Source organism: Heterodontus francisci, chromosome 3, assembly GCF_036365525.1.
Source record: "Heterodontus francisci isolate sHetFra1 chromosome 3, sHetFra1.hap1, whole genome shotgun sequence".
Classification (NCBI taxonomy): domain Eukaryota; kingdom Metazoa; phylum Chordata; class Chondrichthyes; order Heterodontiformes; family Heterodontidae; genus Heterodontus; species Heterodontus francisci.
This window is the reverse complement of record NC_090373.1, coordinates 84,783,206-84,808,424: the sequence shown is the minus strand read 5'-3', so window position 1 is coordinate 84,808,424 and position 25,219 is coordinate 84,783,206. Positions and strand designations below refer to the sequence as shown.

The following is a 25,219-nucleotide window of genomic DNA, read 5'->3' as shown; positions in this document are numbered from 1 at the left end:
CCCACCGGCCAGCACTTCCGCGCCTTCGGATCCCCATCCGGGGATCCAAGACATAACACTGGTGGGGAGGGAGGGGAGGAGGTAAGTTTCTCAGTGCGGGGGGTGGGGGAGCGGAGTCAAAGGAATATCATTGATGTAGGGGATAGTGGGAAGGGTTATAGTTTAAATTTTATGTACTTTGTTGGGGGGCGGTGGGGGGGAAGGTCAGGTGGACAAGGTAAGTCTTTTGCGGGGGGGTGGGTGATGAGGGCAAGTAATTCATTTAGTTGTTATTGGGGGGGTGGGAGAGGGGCAGAATAAATGTTTTAAATTTTTTATTCAATGTTTAAATATTTAAAATGAAAGGTAGGGCTCGAAGCCCTTTAAAAATGGCGTGAGCGCCTGCACGCAGCTGATGCCTTTGCCGGTGATGGACAGCCCGCCGCCTCCACGTCATCGGGTGGGGGCACCCCGCCCTGGCTATTTACATGAGCCGCCATGCTTAATATTGTGGCGGCTTTGCGACGAGCCAGCATTGTTTATGCCCGCCGCCGATTTTGGCATCAGGAGCATAAATTTCAGCCCGTAGTCTTGAAGGTATACAAGATTGTTAACCCATTATTTTACTATAATTTAAGCTGCATGGGTAGAACAAGAAATTCAAACAAGTAAAAGATAATTTTAGATCTGCTATCAGAAAATACTTTTCAAAGTGATCAGTGTGGAATAAATTCCAGATAGAGCATTACATCTAAGAGACAGGATATCTTTTCATAAATAATTGCATGCTTCATTGTGGGGGGGGGGGGGGGGGGGGGTCTGGGGGGAAAGAATGGATGAATTAGGATGGGCCAAATGGACCTTCTTATCCAGTGAACTTTTATCAATTTTAAAGTAATTGCAGTCTGACGGTGTTATCTTTGCACCTGGAATCTGACCAGGAGTTGCCAACATGCCCGTACATGGACACCAATGTCCGTGGCAAAAAGAATTTGAGGTCCGTATTTGCCATCCAGCCTACCAATCGTCTGACTGACAGTGGGCTGCCCGTGGTTCAGCTTTGATCGACAGCTCTCCTATGAAAGTGTACGTCAGGTGGAGGCAGGACCTGCGTCTGACAGTCAGCAGATGCCGGTGTATGATTGCTCAGTGTCTGTGACTGACAGCGGGCTGCCTGGGCGATATGAACGCTGATTGGCAGTTCAATAGCACAGGCATGCTGGGATTGCCTGCCCCTGCTGTTTTCGCATGATTCAGGGAGTGAGCAGGAATGGCTCCAGTGGGGACAGAGAAGCAGAGAGGAGACTGAGAAGCAGGCCAGCACACAGCCAGAGGCGCAGGGCGGAGGGAGCAACTGAGAGTCAGGCAGCCCTTTAAACAAGCACCGGCCCAAGGAACAGAGGGAGTGGGGAAGAGGGGGATGGGCACAGAGCCGAGGAAGAGGGGGATGGACACAGAGGGGCAAAGAGGGGGACGGACACAGAGGGGCAAAGAGGGGGTTGAACACAGAGGGAGGGGAAGAGGGGGATGGACAAAGAGAGGGAAAGAGGGGGATGGACACAGAGGGGGGAACAGAGGGATGGACACAGAGGGGGGATAGAGAGGGGTGGACACAGAGGGGGGATAGAGAGGGGTGGACACAGAGGGGGGATAGAGAGGGATGGACACAGAGGGGGGATAGAGAGGGATGGACACAGAGGGGGGATAGAGAGGGATGGACACAGAGGGGGGAAGAGAGGGCTGGACACAGATGGGGGAATAGGGGGATGGACACAGACGGGGGAATAGGGGGATAGACACAGAGGGGGGTAAGGGGGATAGACACGGTGGGGGGGAATGAACAGTTGGGTGAGAGGGAGATGGACACAGAGAGGGGGGAGAGAGAGAGAGATCACCATCATTCCTGACAGATGGATCTGTCTTCTATCCGAATTTTCTGCTTCGTTATATCAAGTGTGCTGGCAGACATTGACTACTTATGCAAGCAAAAACAATGCCAGGTATCTCATTAAATAGGGAGAAATGTGTTTCAAATTGAACTGTGTTTTGATGGCATTAGGTTGGCTATACACTTTATATACAGATAATTGCCCTCATGTCTGTGGCTGAGTCAATAATTATGTCAAATGTCCATGGTACAACATGTTGGTGCCTATCCCTGGGCACCATGCTCTCACACTGCCTGTGGGTGAATACAGAATGCAAGTGCCTAAAAATTTTACTGGGCGCATGTTTAACAGCCAGAATGCCTTTTATCTTGTCATTTTTGTCCCACCACTTTCAATATAAATTTTATTTCCTTAACTTCACATTGTAAGTAGTAGTTAAAAGACCTGGGTGGAGGCCATATTAGATTTATAACTGAATCAGATTGAGTTAACCCTTAGCCCAGCGGTGCGTGAAAATTTATCGAATAGCGATCGTAATTTGATTGCATTTAATGCAGTGTTTGAAAGGGAGAAACACGAAAAAGGTACTAAAAATCTAGATTTAGGTAAGGCTGATTTCAATGCGATGAGATAGAGACTGTCCATAGTAAACAGGGCATATCTGTTAAGGGGTAAAAAGAGAGAAAATCAGTGGGAGGTGTCCAAAAAAGAATTTAATGTGGTACAGAACCAGTTTGGTTTGCCCGAAGGGGCAAGAGCTCAACTTGCCAAAAAAAAAAAGCCATGGATGATTAAAGAGGTAGACAACATAAAACTAAAAAAAAAATACAAAAATGCAAAAAAAAGCTCAGATCCTGGCAAATGGGAAAGATACAAAAAAAACAGCAAAGGATGAAAAAACAGAGAGAGCTACAAAAAAAAGGGTATGAAAATACACCTGCAAGGAATATCAAAATCAACAAAAAATGTTTACAATTATATTAGGAAAAAGAGGATGGCCAGGAGCAAAGCGGGCCCTTGAAAACTGATAATGGTGATACCATCAATGAAAACAAGGAAATGGCAGACATTTTGAATAATTACTTTGTGTCAGTATTTACAGTAGAGAAATAGGTTAGCAAGCTGGAAATCCCATGGAGCCTAGCACTGAATCAGGGACAAGAACTCACCAAAATTAATATAAGCAAAATATCACTGATGAAGAAAATAATGGCACGAAAGAGTGACAAATCCCCAGGACCAGATGGTTTCTATCCCAGGGGTTGAATGGAAGTAGATAAGAACATTGTAAATGCCCTAACTATATTCTTCCAAAGTTCTCTCAATTTAGGAGCCATTCCTTTGGAATGGAAAATTTTGCATCTAGCCCTGAAAAAATAATTTTATATTCATGGAATGTTGTTAAATGTCTCCATTATGATTACCTCTAGCTTTTTTAAAACTAGCTTTTTTTTTTTAAAAGTTTGTTGATGATATTTCAGCTTCTTCCTGGATCTTTATTTCTCTCTGCAAAACTTTTAATAGGTGGTTTGATTATTACTGCTTTTCATTTCCTGGTTGGCTGTCTGTGAGAATTCTTTATTGTGATTGGTGCTTGGACAGCCTGATGACATCACTGCAGCACGACATCGGAAATCCCCATTAAATTATGCTACAATTAATGCATGTCAAGAGGAGTAAAGCTCTCACCACAGTGATTGCTAGATCTCTCAGCACAGTTTTTTTTTTGAGGTCAGCGATAAGCATCTTTGCTTTGTCACTGATTACAATAGCCAGGCCAATATTTCCATCTTTATGAGCAAATCGTTAGCAATTTCATGTTAAAAAATGTATTGTTAGAAACACAACATGTTATTGTAGATAAAACAGTTCTTGGTCTAGTCCTACTTTGTGGTGCCATGCTTTCAGCTGTAGGCTATTATTTTGGAATAAACTTTTGATTTAAATTCTGAATCAGCAACAACAACTAAACTGAATCGTAATATATGTATATGGATGCTAAGTTGGAAGACAGTATTTTTTTAAATGGATATCCATTATAAAAAATTACTGTCCTCCAACTTAATATCCATTTTACAATTTAACTGGAAGGCCAGGAAGCAAGTTCCTAATTAAATGTTTTACTGAATGAAATAGTGGGTATAACAGTATATTTATATCCATTAGGAGAATATGCTTAGCAGATGCTATCACTGATAATTTTCAGCAAAATCTGAAAACACTTTATACCAGATTTATTGGGCAGAGGGCAGTAGTATGCTACTCATGATAAAATATACAACTCCAATGAAAATGACTTTCCATTCATCATTTTATCAAAGGTTCAGTCATAAATTGACTAACTCAAAACATGATGTTATTCATATCTGCCATCATCTATGTGTACTCCTGAGAGGTCAGGCAGAAATGCTCCTGCTTTGTGTCTGCAATTATACACCAGCAAAATAACTAACCTCCCAAGAGCTACCGTCTATCACTTTCCTCCAAAATGCAATATATCTTTTCATAGAGATTATAAATTAAATTTAACAAACCTGCACAGTAGCAGTATATAGTTAAATAATATTGTTGCAAAGTCATGAATGCAATGTCACTCCACATTGCCAATGGATGAAATTCTCCCTTTAAAATTACTATTGCCACAATACTGAGCATGAAAACAATACACTAGTACTCTATAAAACATTTACATTTTTGTGTTATCTGTAATTCAAATCTGATCTCTGTTGCAAAAGTTCATCCAATAGTGTCAAGCACACAGCCTTTTCCATTCTCACCCCCCGTAACGTGGTAAAATCTAATCTGAAATCTAATTAACTTGAAATTCTGTTTGTTCTTCACAGTTACTATTGTGAAATTTTTTTATATATATATATTCGTGAACTCTAATTGTACATTGACAGCCTTCATCAACCTGGATAATGTGGAACTGACATGGGAGCACTTTGCGGTGATGCTGTTAATTATAAGCCAGTGATGATGTTTCATTATATAGACACATCTATAGTTCCAATTAGAGATCTGTGGCTGATTTACCTCCCATTGGCAGGCGAGCAACAATGCAGAACTTCCACATGGCCATATCAGTCCATCTCCAATGTGAATTAGAATTAGAATTAGAACATTACAGCGCAGTACAGGCCCTTCGGCCCTCGATGTTGCGCCGACCTGTGAAACCATCTGACCTACACTATTCCATTTTCATCCATATGTCTATCCAATGACCACTTAAATGCCCTTAAAGTTGGCGAGTCTACTACTGTTGCAGGCAGGGCGTTCCACGCCCCTACTACTCACTGAGTAAAGAAACTACCTTTGACATCTGTCCTATATCTATCACCCTTCAACTTAAAGCTATGTCCCCTCGTGTTTGCCATCACCATCCGAGGAAAAAGACTCCCACTATCCACCCTATCCAACCCTCTGATTATCTTATATGTCTCTATTAAGTCACCTCTCCTCCTCCTTCTCTCCAACGAAAACAACCTCAAGTCCCTCAGCCTTTCCTCGTAAGACCTTCCCTCCATACCAGGCAACATCCTAGTAAATCTCCTCTGCACCCTTTCCATAGCTTCCACATCCTTCCTATAATGCAGTGACCAGAACTGCACGCAATACTCCAGGTGCGGCCGCACCAGAGTTTTGTACAGCTGCAGCATGACCTCGTGGCTCCGAAACTCGATCCCCCTACTAATAAAAGCTAACACACCATATGCCTTCTTAACAGCCCTATTAACCTGGGTAGCAACCTTCAGGGATTTATGCACCTGGACACCAAGATCTCTCTGTTCATCTACACTACCAAGAATCTTCCCATTAGCCCAGTACTCTGCATTCCTGTTACTCCTTCCAAAGTGAATCACCTCGCACTTTTCCGCATTAAACTCCATTTGCCATCTCTCAGCCCAGCTCTGCAGCCTATCTATGTCCCTCTGTACCCTACAACATCCTTCGGCACTATCCACAACTCCACCAACCTTAGTGTCATCCGCAAATTTACTAACCCACCCTTCTACACCCTCTTCCAGGTCATTTATAAAAATGACAAACAGCAGTGGCCCCAAAACAGATCCTTGCGGTACACCGCGAGTAACTAAACTCCAGGATGAACATTTGCCATCAACCACCACCCTCTGTCTTCTTTCAGCTAGCCAATTTCTGATCCAAAGCTCTAAATCACCTTCAACCCCATACTTCCGTATTTTCTGCAATAGCCTACCATGGGGAACCTCATCAAAGGCATTACTGAAATCCATATACACCACATCCACTGCTTTACCCTCATCCACCTGTTTGGTCACCTTCTCGAAAAACTCAATAAGGTTTGTGAGGCACGACCTACCCGTCACAAACCGTGCTGACTATCGCTAATGAACTTATTCTTTTCAAGATGATTATAAATCCTGTCTCTTATAACCTTTTCCAACATTTTACCCACAACTGAAGTAAGGCTCACAGGTCTATAATTACCAGGGCTGTCTCTACTCCCCTTCTTGAACAAGGGGCCAACATTTGCTATCCTCCAGTCTTCCGGCACTATTCCTGTCGACAATGACGACATAAAGATCAAGGACAAAGGCTCTGCAATCTCCTCCCTGGCTTCCCAGAGAATCCTAGGATAAATCCCATCTGGCCCAGGGGACTTATCTATTTTCACACTTTCCAAAATTGATAACACCTCCTCCTTGTGAACCTCAATCCCATCTAGCCGAGTAGCCTGAATCTCAGTATTCTCCTCGACAACATTTTCTTTCTCTACTGTAAATACTGACGCAAAATATTCATTTAACACTTCCCCTACCTCCTCTGATTCCACACACAACTTCCCACTACTATCCTTGATTGGCCCTAATCTAACTCTAGTCATTCTTTTATTCCTGATATACCTATAGAAAGCCTTAGGGTTTTCCCTGATCCTATCCGCCAATGACTTCTCGTGTCCTCTCCTTGCTCTTCTTAGCTCTCCCTTTAGATCCTTCCTGGCTAGCTTGTAACTCTCAAGCGCCCTAACTGAGCCTTCACGTCTCATCCCAACATAAGCCTTCTTCTTCCTCTTGACAAGCGCTTCAACTTCTTTAGTAAACCACGGCTCCCTCGCTCGACAACTTCCTCCCTGCCTCACAGGTACATACTTATCAAGGACACGCAGTAGCTGCTCCTTGAATAAGCTCCACATTTCGATTGTTCCCATCCCCTGCAGTTTCCTTCCCCATCCTACGCATCCTAAATCTTGCCTAATCGCATCATAATTTCCTTTCCCCCAGCTATAATTTTTGCCCTGCGGTATATACCTGTCCCTGCCCATCGCTAAGGTAAACCTAACCGAATTGTGATCACTATCACCAAAGTGCTCACCCACATCTAAATCTAACACCTTGCCGGGTTCATTACCCAGTACCAAATCCAATGTGGCATCGCCCCTGGTTGGCATGTCTACATACTGTGTCAGAAAACCCTCCTGCACACACTGGACAAAAACTGACCCATCTAAAGTACTCTGTGCTGAAATTTCTTCCTAGAGCCCTAATTATACATGCAGAGTGGGGTTGTTGTAGTATTAATACCTTTCCTCATTGGGTTACTGCTGCTGGAAGGGAAGCAAATCGAGTGCTGCTGCAGCTTTTAAAAGGTTGTAGACAATTAAAAGGTAGACATGACTTCTCGCACAACAGCAGCCTTGTAGAAGAATGCCTTAAGGGGCAAATGCTTCAAAGTTTCAGCAGCAAGTTTCTCCAATACATTTATGAATAGCGTAAGGGCTATTCATGAAGATTAAGGGCAGAATGCATTCAAAGGAGATAGCTGAAGCAGTCAATCCAACCTCCACTACCACCAAGAACTACCATTCAGATTAGGAAGAGATTCATCGTCTGCACAAGGATGGCAAAGGCAAGTCACTGTTCTCAAAGTACATTCTGTACTAATGACAGAAGCTTCATACATACACCTCCTTTGTGTCATCAGTTTTGTGCCAGGGAAACTGACTTATACAATGGTAACCTAAAAAAATATTGAAGGACCATTGTGCATCTGTCCATGACAGTATTGATAGGAGTGACCACCGCACAGTTGTTCTGGAGACAAAGTCCCGCCTTCACATTGAGGATACCCTCCTTTGTGTTGTGTGGCACTACCACTATGCTAAATGAGATAGATTTCAAACAGATCTAGCAATGCAAAACTAGGCATCCATGAGGCGCTGTGGGCCATCAGCAGTAGCAGAATTGTACTCAACCACAATCTGTAACCTCATGGCCCGCATATCCCCCAGTCTACCATTACCATCAAGCCAGAAGACCAACCCTGGTTCAATGAAGAGTGCAGGAGGGCATGCCAGGAGCAGCACCAGGTATACCTCAAAATGGGGTATTAACCTGGTGTAGTTACAACAGAGGATTATCTGCATGCCAAACTGCCTAAGCAGCATGCGATAGACAGAGCTAAGCGATCCCATAAACAACGGATCAGATTTAAGCTCTGTAGTCCTGCCACATCCAGCTGTGAATGGTGGTGGACAATTAAACAACTAACTGGAGGAGGTGGCTCCAAAAATATCCCCATCCTCAATGATGGGGGAGCCCAGCACATCAGTGCGAAAGACAAGGCTGAAGTATTTGCAACAATCTTCAGCCAGAAGTGCCGAGTTGATGATCCATCTCGGCCTCCTCCTGAAGTCCCCAGCATCACAGATGCCAGACTTCAGCCAATTCGATTCACTCCGTGTGATATCAAGAAACGACTGAAGGCACTGGATACTGCAAAGGCCTTGACAATATTTTTTTTAATTCATTCATGGGATGTGGGCGTCGCTGGCTAGGCCAGCATTTATTGTCCATCCTTAATTGCCCTCGAGAAGGTGGTGGTGAGCTGCCTTCTTGAACCACTGCAGTCAATTTGGGGTAGGTATACCCACAATGCTGTTAGGAAGGGAGTTCCAGGATTTTGATCCAGCGACAGTGAAGGAACGACGATATAGTTCCAAGTCAGGGTGGTGTGTGACTTGGAGGGGAACTTGCAGGTGGTGGTGTTCCCATGCATTTGCTGCCCTTGTCCTTCTAGTTGGTAGAGGTCGCAGGTTTGGAAGGTGCTGTCGAAGGAGCCTTGGTGCATTGCTGCAGTGCATCTTTTAGATGGTACACACTGCTGCCACTGTGCGTCGGTGGTGGAGGGAGTGAATGTTTGTAGTTGGGGTGCCAATCAAGCGGGCTGCTTTGTCCTGGATGGTGTTGAGCTTCTTGAGTGTTGTTGGAGTTGCACCCATCCAGGCAAGTGGGAGAGTATTCCATCACACTCTTGACTTGTGGACAGGCTTTGGGGAGTCAGGAGATGAGTTACTCGCCTCAGGATTCCTAGCCTCTGACCTGCTCTTGTAGCCACGGTATTCATATGGCTACTCCAGTTCAGTTTCTGGTCAATGGTAGCCCCTAGGATGTTGATAGTGGCGGATTCAGTGATGGTAATGCTGTTGAATGTCAAGGGGAGATGGTTAGATTCTCTTTTGTTGGAGATGGTCATTGCCTGGCACTTGTATGGCGCGACTGTTACTTGCCACTTATCCGGCAATAGTACTGAAGATCTGTGCTCCAGAACCTGCCGTGCCCCTAGCCAAACTGTTCCAGTACAGCTACAACACTGGCATCTACCCGGCAATGTGGAAAATTGCCCAGGTATGTCCTGTACACAAACAGCAGGACAAGTCCAACCCGGCCAATTACCGCCCCATCAGCCTACCCTCAATCATCAGTAAAGTGATGGAAGGTGTCATCAACAGTGCCATCAAGCAGCACTTGCTTAGCAATAACCTGCTCAGTGACACTCAGTTTGGGCTCCACCAGGGCCACTCAGCTCCTGACCTCATTACAGCCTTGGTTCAAACATGGACAAAAGAGCTGAACTCAAGAGGTGAGGTGAGAGTGACTGCCCTTGACATCAAGGCAGCATTTGACAGAGTATGGCATCAGGAGCCCCCGCAAAACAAAGGTCTATCAGAATCGGGGGAAAACTCTCCGCTGGCTGGAGTCATACCTAGCGCAAAGGAAGATGGTTGTGGTTGTTGGAGGTCAATCATCTGAGCTCCAGGACATCACTGCAGGAGTTCCTCAGGGTAGTGTCCCAGGCCCAACCATCTTCAGCTGCTTCATCAATGACCTTCCTTCAATCATAAGGTCAGAAGTGGGATGTTTGCTGATGATTGCACAATGTTCAGCACCATTCGTGACTCCTCAGATACTGAAGCACTCCATGTAGAAATGCAGCAAGACCTGGACAATATCCAGGCTTGGACTGATAAGTGGCAAGTAACAGTCGCACCACACAAGTGCCAGGCAATGACCATCTCCAACAAGAGAGAATCTAACCATATCCCCTTGACATTCAACAGCATTACCATCGCTGAATCCCCCACTATCAACATCCTAGGGGCTACCATTGACCAGAAACTGAACTGGAGTAGCCACATGAATACCGTGGCTACAAGAGCAGGTCAGAGGCTAGGAATCCTGAGGCGAGTAACTCATCTCCTGACTCCCCAAAGCCTGTCCACAAGTCAGGAGTATGATGGAATACTCTCCCACTTGCCTGGATGGGTGCAACTCCTGGATGGGTGGTTGATGTTCGGCACAGACCCGGTGGGCCGAAGGGCCTGTTTCAGTGCTGTATCTCTAAACTAAACACTCAAGAAGCTCAACACCATCCAGGACAAAGCAGCCCGCTTGATTGGCAGCCCATCTACAAACATTCACTCCCTCCACCACCGACGCATAGTGGCAGCAGTGTGTACCATCTACAAGATGCACTGCAGCAATGCACCAAGGCTCCTTCGACAGCACCTTCCAAACCTGCGACCTCTACCAACTAGAAGGACAAGGGCAGCAAATGCATGGGAACACCACCACCTGCAAGTTCCCCTCCAAGTCACACACCATGCTGACTTGGAACTATATCGCCGTTCCTTCACTGTCACTGGGTCAAAATCCCGGAACTCCCTTCCTGACAGCACTGTGGGTGTACCTGCACCACATGGACTGCAGCGGTTCAAGAAAGCAGCTCACCACCACCTTCTCAAGGGCAATTAAGGACGGGCAATAAATGCTGGCCTGGCCAGCGACGCCCACATCCCGTGAATGAATTTTTAAAAATTTTAAAACTCAAACGAAATCCATGAATGCACACTACCTGCCACAAGGCATTCTGCTAGTTTTGAAGGACAGTTGGTTTAAAGAGGCAATGCAATTCTTATCATGGGATGCATGCATTCATAAGGGGGAAAGCAAGTGTCCATGCCACTCACATTCCTTTAACAATGTGTTCTCTGCCTGCTGAAGAAAGATAAAGGAATGTAAGGAGAGATTGAAAAGTGCAGGCAGCAGCAACTAAGCAAATAACCTTGATTTTGTTGATAAAATCATTCAACAGCTCCTCTCTTTTAGGGTTCAAGATGAAGATAGAAATCCCGAGGGAGAGAAAAATCTGAGGAGATGGTTGGTAATGCTGAAGAGGAGTTTGGAGACCTCTTACTTGCTAAAATATCCTGGAATAAGAAATGTCCATGGCGAAGGAGCAGTAGTATTGTTGGAGGTGGTTATGCCAAATCAGGAGGTGAGTAGCCAAGGCATAGAATCATACAGTTATTTACGGCATAGAAGGCCCATCAAGTTCATGCCAGCTCTCTGCAGAGCAAAAAGTCAGTACCACTCCCCCCGTTCAATCCCTCTAGCCCTGCAAGTTTATGTCCTTCAAATGCCCATCCAATTTCCTTTTGAAATCATTGATTGTCTCCACTTCCACCACCCTCATGGGCAGCAAGTTCCAGGTCATTAACACTCGCTGTGTAAAAAAAGTTCTTTCTCATATTCCCCCTGCATCTCTTGCCCAAAATCTTCAGTCTGTGTCCCCTAGTCCTTGTACCATCAGTTAATGGGAACAGTTTTTCCTTGCCTAACTTATCTAAGCCTGTCATAATCTTGTACACCTCTATCAAAGCTCCCCTCCATCTCCTTGCTCCAAGGAGAACAATCCTAAATTTTGTGATCGTAAAATGACGTAATTTTACAAAGAAAAAAAAACTTTCAATTAACTGCTCTTATATTTTGTAAAGGAAAGTAACATTTCTGTGCAAATTGCATCAGCCATAAATGGCTATTTTCTACGCTGTTAAATGATGCACTGTGGCGTTAGTGAAAGTTTAACAAATGAAGAGGGCCAGGTCCAAATTAAAAAGAAAACAGGTTAAAACTGTTGAAATGTTAAAAAGTGACTGCTATTGATTACCGTGCTGATAAGTTACAAATTACATTCACCAAGTTAAAAGAATTTTCATTCATTTTCAATAATAATGTTCATTACTTACAACAAAAATGCAATACTTTTATAAAAAAAATTAAAAGCAAGCACTTATAACCTGCAGCACATTCTAAGTCCTCTTTCTGTCAGCTTTGATTAAGTGTTTCCCCCTGAGGTATATTTCCTTTCACTGCAAGTCAGCAGTTCTTTGATGCACTATTGCACCATCATGGGAAATCAAGTGCCAAGTGTTTCTGAAACAAGTTATTAATCACAATCTTTAATTCAATATCAGGTTACAAAATCCCCTCAAGATATAAAATAGCTACAGTTCCAGCAATTAGTTATGTTCACGGAAGGAGAAAATGCACATATTAAATATATATTAAATAAGTGGATTGATCTGTCAACATGAGTCACAGGTAAATGTCACCAATCACAATCATTAGCCTTAACATTTGGTAACTAGTAAAAGGAATAGTTAGAAAAACTGAAATATATACCTAACTGCTTTTGTTAACCTTTTGCAAAAACTGGACTACCATTATGCATATTAAGGTTGAAAAAAAAGCTTTTTTCAAATCTTAAAAAGCACGCAGCAGGAGACCCTGTCCATGCCCTGCTCCCCTCTCCCTACATCCCAATGTAAATTAGTTCGAAATCCAGGACCAAACAAGGTGTCTCAGCCGCCAAAACCTGTAATGGTCCCAAGGCACTGATTCCTGATGCAGCAATACATTCCTCCTGCAGACAAAATGCAGACAGGACATGCAGTGATTTCACAAACTATGTATGGGTACAAGCCCTCATAAAATGTATGTGATTGTGTACTCAAAATATTATGTATAACAAACAGCCTTACAAAATAGATGAATGACAGAAATGGAGAAAGGGACAAACAGAGAAGACTTCTGAAGGCTTGGGTGCCAAAACTAGCTGTGTTTCTGGCCAAGCTGTTCCAGTACAGCTACAATACTGGCATCTACTCAACAAAGTAGAAAAGTGCCCAGCTATGCCTTGTCTACAAACAGCAGGACAAATTTAATCTAACCAATCATAACACCGTCAGTCTACTTTTAATCATCAGCAAAGTGATGGAAGGTGTCATCAACAGTGCTATTAAACTGCACTTACTCAACCATAACCTGCTCACCAATGCGCAGTTTGAATTCCACCAGGACCCCTCAGCTCCGGATGCCATTAGAGCCTCAGTCCAAACATTGACAAGAGAGGTGAGCCAAGAGCAACTGCCCTTGACATCAAGACAGAATTTAAATGAGCGTGGCATCAAGGAGCCCTGGTAAAATCGAAGTCAATGGAAATTGGGGAAAACTCTCCATGGATTGAAGTCATACCTAATGCAAATGAAGCTGGTTGTGGTTGTTGGAGGACAATCATTTCAGCCCCAGGACATCGCTGTAGGAGTTCCTCAGGGCAGTGTCCTAGGCCCAATCATCTTCAGTTGCTTCATCAATGACCTTCCCTTCAGAAGTCAGAAGTGGGGATGTTCGCCTATGTTTGCATAGAATTCAGTTCCATTCACAACTCCACAGATAATGAAACAGTCCATGGCTGCATGCAACGAGACCTGAACAACATTCAGGCTTGGGTTGGTAAGTGACAAATGGAACACAAGTGCTAGGCAATGACCATTTCCAACAACATAGAATCTAATTATCTCCCCTTGACATTCAATGTAATACTATCACTGAATCTCCCATCATCAACATCCTAGGGTCACCACTGACCAGAAATTTAACTAGAGCAACAAGAGCAGGTCAGAGGCAGGGTATGCTGCACAGAATAATGCACCTCTCGACTCCCCAAAGCCTGTCCACCATCTGCAAGGCACAAGTCATGAATGTCATGGAATACTCTCCACTTGCCTGGATGAGTGCAGCTCCAATGACACTCACGAAGCTCGATGCCAGCAGACCACTTGTTTGGCACCCCATCCACCACCTTAAACATTCACTCCCTCCACCGCCGATGCAAGGTGACAGCAGTGTGCACCATCCATAAGATGCACAGCAGTAACTTGCCAAGGCTCCTTCAACAGCACCTTCCAAACCAACGACCTCTGCTACCTAGAAGGACAAGGGCAGCAGATGATGGGAATACCACCACCTGCAAGTTCCCCTCGAAGCCACACATCATCCTGACTTGGAACCATATCACAATTCCTTCATCACTGGGTCCAAATCCTAGAACTCCCTACCTAAATGCACTGTGGGAGTACCTACATCAAACAGACGGTAGCAGTTCAAGAAGCTGGCTCACTACTTCCTTCTCAAGGGCAATTAGGAATGGAGAATAAAAATGCTAACCTTGCCAGCAACACCCACAGCCCGTGAACGAATAAAAAAAAAAGAGAAACACATTCCCAGGAAACAATCACAAGACATTTATTTCAGAAACTTATAAACCATTGATGAGAAACTCAAACCCCATCCCCAAGTGCTTTCAGGCCTGTGGCCTCTCCGCCTTGCAGACCTACCATAAGTAGTGAGCCAAGCAATATATTCCAACTCTCAGTTCTGCCAGCCTCGGGTTTCCCCTTCACAATGGGGCCTGCAAGATCTTCTCCAACCTGCCAAACCTATGAGCTGAATTTTGGGAGGCCATTTGGAGCGGGCATAGAGGCGTTGTGGGGAGGGGGGGGGTGGTGGTTGCGGGGGCAGAGAATAGCATCGGACCCGACCGCCTGGAAATCCAATGTTGTGACGTTGGTTCTGGATTTTGTCAGTGGTGGGAAAACTCCAAGGCCATCACTGCCCCTGCGCAATGAGACTGCCATTTGAATTGCTGAACAGATAGTTATAATACATTAACATGCAATTGATTGTGATTCAATGGGGGCTTGGAATTAAGTGGATGGCAGGCGACCCCCATGTGGCTTCAGATCCCCAGTTGAAAGGTGGCAGCACCGAGGTGAGGCCTCAGTGACACGATTGGGAGGCAGCCATTATGAGCACTGGATCAGGGAAGAGGGCGACATTGTTGGCCTGCAATGCCGTGCACTCTGCACAGGTGAGATTGGTCTCGGATGGTAGTACCGAGAGGGCTTGGTCTCAGGTGAGAGGGTTGGGTGGCAGGACCGGGTAGCCGGAGTGGGTGACCATACTACTGGGTGCTGGGCTGGCTCTCAGCAAGGGTGGGCACTAAGGGTCATTAGCACGTAAGCCGAGGGGCCAAGGCAACTTCATCTCTGCAAGGACAGTGCTCTGGAGGCCTACTGATTACCTGGTATTGGCCTCATACACCCTGTCTTTGTGGACCTTCATGGCGCGATGCAGCACCTTCAATAGAGGGAGCCTGTGAATCTCCATGACGTGAGCGACAGTAGCCGGCCATGCCAAGAAGGGCCCACCTGCGGCAGAGAGTGGACTGGACTTGACTCAGCTACCTCCAAACGTCCAAGCAGTATCGTCAGCGAAGACTGCGGCTCTCCAGGGAGGCCGTCACCGACTTATCCACAATGCTACAGGACGAGTTACAACCTACGACATTCAGTGGTCACCCTATGCCAGTGGCCCTGAAGGTCAAGTTACACAAACGTTTTTACATCTCTGGATGTTTCCAGGGATCCACTGGGGGCATGTGTGGGGTTTCCCAGGCAGTAGCCCACCGCTGCATCTAGGAGGTGACCAAGGCCTTGTTTAAGAGGGCCAGTGACTATGTGCACTACCGGACCGATCCTGACAGTTATGCCAAGAAGGCCATTGGCTTCAGAGCCATTGCTGGATTCCCTGATGCAAGGGAATAGCCAGCCACCTTCATCAAAAGAAAGGGCTTCCAGTCCATCAACGTTTAACTGGTCTGCGACCACCGAACGAGTTTCCTACAGGTGTGTGCCCGCATCCCAGGAAGGAGCCACAACACCTACATACTTTGACAATCCCAGGTGCCACAGCCTTTCTGGCCCCCGGCTCCCCTTCAGGAATGGATTCTCAGGGACCAGAGCTGCCCATTGATGACATGGCTACTGATTCCTGTGAGAAACCCTCGCAATGCAGCGGAGGAGAAGTATAACACTTGCCACTGCTCCACCCGAGCAACCATCGAGCAGGCCTACATTGGGTTATTGAAGATGAGATTCCATTGCTTGGATCAATCCGGTGGAGCCCTGCAGTATGCCCCAGCGAGGGTCTCATATACCGTGGCGGTCTGCTGTGCTCTGCAAAATCTAGCGCTGCAGAGGGGGGACGCCTTGCATGAAGAGGACATGATTGATCATCAGTCCTTAACCGACGAGGAGAACATGGAGGAGGCTAATGAGCAGGCAGCACTGAATCATGAGCCCCTTGCACCGGAGGCCAGGCACATTGAGCAATGCACCAGGGATGCAAGAGACAATCTCATACTTAGCCACTTCCAGCCACCATGATGGCCTCTCAGAGTGAACTCAGTAAAGACTCACCTCAACGCATTCAGTCTGTCGCCTCCTTTCTATCTGGATTATGTGCCTAGCACCCAGCTTAGCCATGAGCTCTGGCACATCTAAGACACTTACCAAAGAAGGGCTGTACCTACACTGGCAGCCCAATGAGGGAGGAAGGGTGAAGACAGCATCTTTTTTTTAAATTCTTTCATGGGATGTGGGCATTAGTGGAAAGGCCAGCATTTGTTGCCCATGCCTAATTGCCCTTGAGAAGGTGGTGGCAAGTTGCCTTCTTGAACCGCTGCAGTCCATCGGGTGCGGGTACACCCATGGTGCTGTTAGGAAGGGAGTCCCAGGATTTTGATCCAGTGACAGTGAAGGAACGGCAATATAGTTCCAAGTCAGGATGGTGTGTCGCTTGGAGGGGAACTTGCATATGGTGGTGTTCCCATGCATCTACTGCCCTTGTCCTTCCAGGTGGAAGAGGTCGTGGGTTTAGAAAATGCTGTTGAAGGAGGCATGGTGAGATGCTATAGTGCATCTTGTACATGGTACACACTGCTGCCACTGCGCATTGGTGGTGGAGGGAGTGAATGTTGAAGATGGGCTGCCGATCAAGCAGGCTTCTCTGTTATGGATGGTGTCAAGCTTATTGAGTGTTGTTGGAGTTGCACTCATCCAGGCAAGTGGAGAGTATTCCATCACACTCCTGACTTGTCCCTTGTAAATGGTGGACAGGCATTGGGGAGTCAGGAGATGAGTTACTCACTGCAGAATTCCCAGCCTCTGACCTACATTTATAGCCAGAGTATTTATGTGGCTGGTCCAGTTACGTTTCTGGTCAATGGTAATCCCCAGGATGTTGATAGTGGGGGATTCGCCAATGGTAATGTTGTTGAATGTTAAGGGGAGATGGTTGGATTCTCTCTTGTTGGTGATGGTCATTGCCTGGCACTTGTGTGGCATGAATGTTACTTGCCACTTATTAGCCCAAGCCTAGATGTTGTCCAGGACTTGCTGCATATGAACACGCACTGTTTCAGTATCTGAGGAGTTATGAACGGTACTGAACATCATACAATCATCAGCGGACATCCCCACTTATGATGGAGGGCAGGTATTAATGAAGGAGCTGAAGATGGTTGGGCCTAGGACACTACCCTGAGGACTGAGATGATTGACCTCCAAAAACCACAACCATCTTACTTTGTGCTAGGTATGACTCAACCAGTGGAGAGTTTTCCCCCTGATTCCCATTGACTTCAATTTGTCTCGGGTGCCGATATGCCACACTCGGTCAAATGCTGCCTTGATGTCGAGGGTAGTCACTCTCACCTCACCTCTTGAGTTTAGCTCTTTTGTCCATGTTTGAACCAAGGCTGTAATGAGGTCAGGAGTGAGTGGCCATGGCGGAACCCAAACTGAGTGTCAGTGAGCAGGTTGTTGCTGTTTCAGTGGTACCTGACAGCATTGTTGATGACACCTTCCATCACTTTGCTGATGATTGAGAGTAGACTGATGGGGCAGTAACTGGCCAGACTGGATTTGTCCTGCTTTTTGTGGACAGGAGATACCTGGGCAATTTTCCACATTGTTGGGTAGATGCCAGTTTTGTAGCTGTACTGGAACAGCTTGGCTAAGGGCACAGCAAGTTCTGGAGCACAGGTCTTCAGTACTATTGCTGGAATGTTGTCAGGACCCATAGCCATTGCAGTATCCAGTGCCTTCAGTCATTTCTTAATATCACATGGAGTGAATCAAACTGGCTGAAGACTGACATATGTCCCCTCCCGGGGACCTCAGGAGGTGGCCGAGTTGGATCATGTACTCGGCACTCCTTGCAAATGCTTCAGCCTTTTCTTTTGCACTGATGTGCTGGGCTCCGCCCCATCATTGAGGATGGGGACATTTGTGGAGCCTCCTCCTTTGGTTAGATGTTTAATTGTCCACCACCATTAATGACTGGATGTGGCAGGGCTGCAGAACTTTCATCTGATCTGTTGGTTGTGGGATTGCTTAGCTCTGTCTATTGCTTGCTGCTTCTGCTGTTTGGCATTCAAGTTGTCGTATGTTGTAGCTTCACCATGTTGACACCTCATTTTTAGCTATGCCTGTGCTGTTCCTGGCATGCTGCCCTGCACTCTTATTTGAACCAGGGTTGATCCCTTGCCTTGATGGTAATGGTGGAGTGAGGGAAATGCCAGGCCATGAGTTTACAGATTGTGGTTGAATACAATTCTGCTGCTGCTGAAGGTCCATCACGCCTCATGGATGCCCAGTTTTGAGTTGCTCTGAATCTATTCCATTTAGCACGGTGGTAGTGCCACACAACACGATGGAGGGTATCCTCAGTGTGACGACGGAACTTCGTCTTCACAAGGATTGTGCGGTGGTCATTCCTATCAATACTGTCATGGACAGATGCATCTGCAAAAGGTAGATGGGTGAGGTCAAGGCCTAGTTGGTTTTTCCCTCTTATTGATTCCCTCACCACCTACTGCAAGCCCACTCTGGCAGATATGTCATTCAAGACTCAGCCAGTAGTGGTGCTACCGAGCCACTCTTGATGATGGACATTGCAGTCTCCCACTCAGAGTAAATTCTGTGCCTTTGCCACTCTCAATGCTTCTTCCAAGTGGTGTTCAACATGGAGGAGCACTGAATCATCAGCTGAGGGAGGGCAGTGAGTGGTAATAAGCAGGAGATTTACTTGCCCATGATGCCATGAGACTTCATGGGTTCCAGAGTCAACATTGAGGACTCCCAGGGCAATGCTTTCCCAACCGTATACCACTGTGCCACCACTTCTGGTGAATCTGTCCTGCTGGTGGGACAGGACATACCCAGGAATGGTGGTGGCTGGGATATTGTTTGTAAGGTACGTTTCGGTGAATATGACTATGTCAGGCTGTTGCTTGGCTAGTTGTTATGACAGCTCTCCCAATTTTGGCACAAGCCCCAGATGTTAGTAAGGAGGACTTTGCAGGGTTGATAGGTCTGTTGTCGTTTCCGCTGCCTAGGTTGATGCCGCGTATTCCGTCTGGTTTTATTCATTTTCAATTTTTGTATAGCGATTTTGTACAACTGAATTTCAGAGGGCAGTTAAGAGTTAATGACATGTGGGTCTTGAGTCACACGTAGGCCAGACCAGGTAAGGATGGCAGATTTCCTTCCCTAAAAGACATTAGTGAACCAGATGGATTTTTATGACAATCGATGGTAATTTCATGATCACCATTACTGAGGCTAGCTTTCAAGTCCTGATTTTTATTAATTAGTTGAATTTTAAATTCCACCAGCTGCCGTGGCAGAATTTGAACCCAAGTTCCCAGAGTATTAGCCTGGGTCTCTGGATTACCAGTCCAGTGACATTACCACTTTGCCACCGTCTCCCCTGACAATTAAGGCATAATAGAATAAGCATTTACCAACGATGAACGTGAACTGCAATAATGATAGAAATTTTTAACACAAAACAAACGGCAAATGTCAAATGGCTGTGAAACCCCAAATGTGTCTACGTGCTTTTTTTATTACATTTTCAAGTGATTCTACGTGATGTGAGCCCCGCGATAGCAGCTGGGCTCGAGGCAGGCTGCTGATCAGGCTGCCCCTTGGCCTGGGATGACTTCAGCAGCCGTCCTCTGGCTGCCTGAGGTCTGGAAGGCCCCGGCTAGCTGAGGGGCTACTGCACAGGTGCAGAACTGTCCTCAGGCATTGCAGCTGGTGGAGCTGGGCTCACTGGCGGAGGGGCTGAGAAGCCGCTGTCCATACTCAGAATGCCCTGAGGGGAGTTCCCAGCTATGGCGGTCAGCCTTTCCTCCTCCCTTCCAAGGTTCACTTGAATCTCCCTGCTGACCAGAGAAGGACGAGGATCTGGAGACGACTCCAGGCATCTCATCCTTCTCTCTCCATGTCACTGCCGCATAGAGCTCATGGTCAAGGCAATGGTGTGCAGGTCTGTGCGCATTTGTGGGATCTGACTCTCCATGAGGGTTGCCAACCTCTCGTTGAAGGAAGCCATCCACTCACAGAACTGAAACATGGCAGCACTATGGCATGGATGGACTCCTCCATCGGCCACTCATAGCTGCACATGACCTCTGCATCTCCGCCAGATGTTGTCTTACCTCTCTTTGCAATTCCAGCATGCCCTGTGCTGTCGACAACAGAGGCTAGTCATCAGCATGGGTTCATTATGGCCCTGGCCACCCAGAGTCCCCTGACTCAGTGGCCTCAGCTGTTTCAACCTCAGCCAGCTGCTCAGTGCAGAGTTCTCACCGGCTTGTGACCCTGATTCTACAGCCAAGCAGAAACTCACCCTGGTGAACGTATCTGCACTGGTGGAAGGTAAAGGAGAGTCATGTGATGGTGCATCCTCTGACTGCCCCTCCTTAGAGGTCGATGGCTGTTCTCCATCAGTTGGAGCCTCCTGTGAACACCAACTTGCATGAGAGAGCACATACATGTGTGGGTTAAGCTGTGTAGATCTCGTCATGCCAGCCATGCATGATGTGGATCTCCAGAAGTGTGTTGGATGCTGAATGAAGACAATCCTCACTCTCTTGTGCTGAGACTCCAGTCTCACCATTCACTACTAAGTGGCCGCCCTGGATCCCCACTAGCTCCAATGCCTTCTCCTCAGCCGTCAGCAGAGGCCGTATATCTGGAATTCCTCCACCAGTCCTAATGATCTCCTACTGTTATGGGCTCACTTGTCCAGCAAGTGGAAAGAGGGAGATAGTAAGAGCTTGCAGGAAAAGCAAGAGAACTGTTCTGCTCATGGCAGCCTCTCGTCCCCTGCTGGGGTTTTCTAAATGGCTTTTCCTCACGTCTGCTCTCAGGGGATTTAATGGGGGTGAGTTGTGAAAGAAGGTGGCCTGTCACTGAGAGGCAGCCATGTATCTGGCAGGATGCGGTGATGCCTAACCCCCTTTGCCAGCGCCTTTGCAGTGTCTCCCTCCCCATGTTGCACTGCCTCCCATGTAGCCACATGCAAGCCCCAAAGAGGAGAGAGGCATGGAGGACTCACCTTGGCAGAATGAAGAAGGTCATTGACTATCTTTCTGCACTGCACCTATGTTTGGGGGGTGACCCCACAGCTGCTTGCATCCTCTGCTATCTTCATCCAGGCTTGCTTGGTCAAGCAGGAGGATCTCTTCTTGCAAAACCATGGGGCCACCCCGTGTCTTGTCACTGACATAGTGCGTCATCCTTCTCTCATTTTGGGTGGGGTGGGGCGTAGTATGGTGGTCCAGGAGTTAATACCACACCAGGTCCAGCAGCAATCAGAAAACAGTAACTCTCTCAAAGGCAGCAAGCAGGGCTGGCAGAGCTTTAAATATGGTGCCAGCACCTGCTCCAGAGTCATCTGATGCCACAATTAGCACCTCAGGGGCCACCCCATCGCAAATTGTACGGGTCCCACATCTCCGTTATAAGAAGTGGCTGTCCGCTGTGTAATCATGGTCGGCCAGCCGCACACATGACAAGCGGCGATGGCGCCCACTTACGGGTCCGCCGCTGGGACCTGCGATGGGCTCAGTAAATTCATCCCTATGAATTCCCAGGCCCCCACCAATACCAGATTACTCCCAAGTGAAGTTAAACTTCATTCTCTCTGCTAAGTCCTGCTAAAGACCAAGTACTTACCTTCAATTGATGCATCCTCCTGTACATTCTCAGTTTTTAAAATAGTATGAAATAAAAATTTAAATGCACAAGTAAAAGAATAATCATTTACTTAGAGTTTTCACAGAATTTCATTTCCCAAACACTGCTAAAAATTAAATTTGACTTAAATCAGTCACAGTAATTCAGGCAATACATGTCAAACACTCTATTAAAATGTAGCTTGTGCTCCAACTTACTTTCAGCAATGGTGGTGGACAGGTATATAAAAATATATTACATATACAAAATGGAAAAATTGGAAATAGTTATTATAATAGCAATACTGACTGTTTTGTCCTAAGGAAATAATATCAAGATTTTCACTCATCAAAAATCTTTTGACAATATTATTTTTAAAGTTTTCACATAGATCTGGTTCAAACCATGATCAAACCATGTTAATTTAACCTCATTCTTAAACCAACAAATTGTTTGTTGGTGGTGCTTTAATTTATTACAATAAAGAAAGAAAAGTTAGTAGTGCTTGAAAGCCTGATTTATTTATACCTGCAAAGGAGGCAGTAAGACCTTCCACATCATCTTGTATACGCAGTTGCAGTATTCCCTGAAGCAATGATTGACGATGGCTCTCCTGGCCAATGCCCATTTGTTCCAACTTTTCAGCAGTGAGTCTCAACAAAGCACGTCCTGTTGGTAATACACTGTATAAATAAGCATTTACTTATTTGGATGGGCTTACCTATTTTTAATAACAATTTGTGAAGCTTTCTACCATTTAGGAAACTAATTCTGATTACAGCATAATCACTACCCCGCAAAACTTTGATAGAATTAGAATTTTCATAAACAAAAATCATTTCACAAGCATCTCCATTATTTTTTTTTATGAACTGTGATACTAATTTCAACATTTTTAAGAAACCTACATGTAAACTAAAAACCATTTTAGCCAATAATTAAGAAATACAACTTTTAATGTATGCTTTAACCAGGATCCTAATGTGTTTGCTGGTCTAGGATTTTTTTTAATTTAGCTGTAAGAAAATCTTAACTTTTGGCAACCCACTGCTTATAAACAAAGAAAGTGCAAACCTCATTTTCAATTTGCAAAGAAGAAAATTACACAATCTGTATTCTGAGCCATTTCAGAGAATAATGATGCAATTTCAACAAAGCAAGTAATGAACTTTAGGCCTTTCCACTCTAAAGAATTCTGATTACATAGATCATTCAGTTTCAGGCCGAAAGCTGAAAAACAAGTTAAATTCTGCAGTGTCAAGAAGACACATTAATCAGTCGGAACACAGTTTATGAGGGTCTATAATTGCTATCAGTGTCAGTGTCAGCCCCAGTTGTAATTCAGAACAGCAAAGCATATCAAGTTAAATTACTTACCTTTCACATGTCCTTCGTCTGAATGTAGTTTATTGTCCACATTCACCAGAATAGGCTGGATAGGGTGTTAATCATAGGTAAATGCCCTTTGAGACCTTTCACTTGCAGTAGCCTTCCATAAACTATATTATCATCCTGTGCTGTGTAACAGCACTAAACCGGTCAGCTCTCTTCAACTCTAACTCTTAGTGCCAATAGAGAGAAGGAATTAGACACACATGTACTATTGCATCTCCTGTGATGTTGATAATGCTAAATTGGATGATATGCTGTGTTTTAAAGGACAGAGCTGTAATACAAAATGTATTATTCTTATGAGATGGGCTGTGTCCCTTTAAGAGCACAATGTCAAGTTGTTAAATTAAATAGGGACTCAGGCCCTTCTGAGTTTATCTGAATGCTTAGCCATGCACTGTGGATACCTGCCTTATTCAAAATATTCAACTGCAGTCCCCTTCACCCATGTGACTAGGTCCCCTCCTCCTTTGCTGCAACTGGGCCCATCCCCCAAACCCCTCTCAGCAGAACAAAATCCTGAGCACTGAGAAAAAGGATCGAGTTGCAATCAGGACAAGGAGAGTAGGCGGTTATGAAGCAGGTAGAGGTAGTGGGAGAGGTGGCCAGTCACAAAAGGACTGGGAATTTGTGGAAAGGTTTTCCTTGGCAGTGGAGAAATCTGCATTATTTCAAATACATACTTAGTTGTACTTAGTTGTATCGCCAGTCACTGCTTGGAAACAATATTAAGAAACACTTTGCTGCATCTGCACTGTCCCCTGCACAACCAAACTTTGAACCTTGACTAGTTCTTAACACCAGCTTGCAGGATGTTGGCGGTTACACAGAATGAAGAGCTTTTCAGGAAAGTGGGGTAGATTTCTTATATGAGAAAACATTCATCAACCCATCCTCAACCCAGCTGCCACCCCTCTTCCCATTCTCTGTTTCACTTATTCGCCTCTTTATGCAATTACTGCTCTTTCACGACACTTCTTGTTGCTTCCACCCTTCATGGTCAACCTACCCATGAAGAAACCCCCATCACCATGTATTTGTGAACAGCACTCACAACCCCTCTCCATATTCTCACCTAATAATCTTCATTCCCAATGCTTCCCGCCCCAAGTCCATTCTCTCACCATTGCTACACTCAACTCACAATAAAAGCTCCTCCCAATTCTTCCATACCCCTCTACCACTTCTACCAGACCCTGATACCTCATTCTGAGTGCTCCTGAACACCACAGCTGCCCCTACCAACGTTCCTACATCCTGCAAATCTCATCTCAGTTCTTCCAGTCACTAACACTCCCTCTTCTATGTTCCAAATCTTCCACATCCAGGCGTTCAAACGATCATCAGCACTATCCCATTTGTCAATTACTAATACATGCAATTCCGACAATTCACCTATTTACCTGCAACATTTTCTCACCACTTTCTTCTCTGTTCTGAGCTTCAAGAGATTAAAAGTAATTGTATTGCTGTACTAATTTTTAGTCACAATCAAAGCCACTTGTTTAAAGCTTGCATACAAATATGCACAAAGATTTAGCTTGAAAGATGCATAAATATGCACAAAGATTGAGCAATTCACCAAGGCTCCTTTGACAACAGCTTTCAAACCCGTGACCTCTACCACCTAGAAGGACAAGGGCAG

General features: G+C 45.5%; 1 protein-coding gene across 1 annotated transcript in view; it reads right to left on the bottom strand.

The window, feature by feature from the left end:
• LOC137352430 (sterile alpha motif domain-containing protein 12-like) overlaps positions 1 to 25,219 on the bottom strand; it is a 68,773-nt gene that overhangs the window by 5,825 nt on the left and 37,729 nt on the right. The window contains exon 4 of the mRNA XM_068017848.1: positions 22,711 to 22,851. Within this exon, the coding sequence (XP_067873949.1) occupies positions 22,711 to 22,851 (141 nt within the window). The remainder of the gene's footprint in view (positions 1 to 22,710; positions 22,852 to 25,219) is intronic.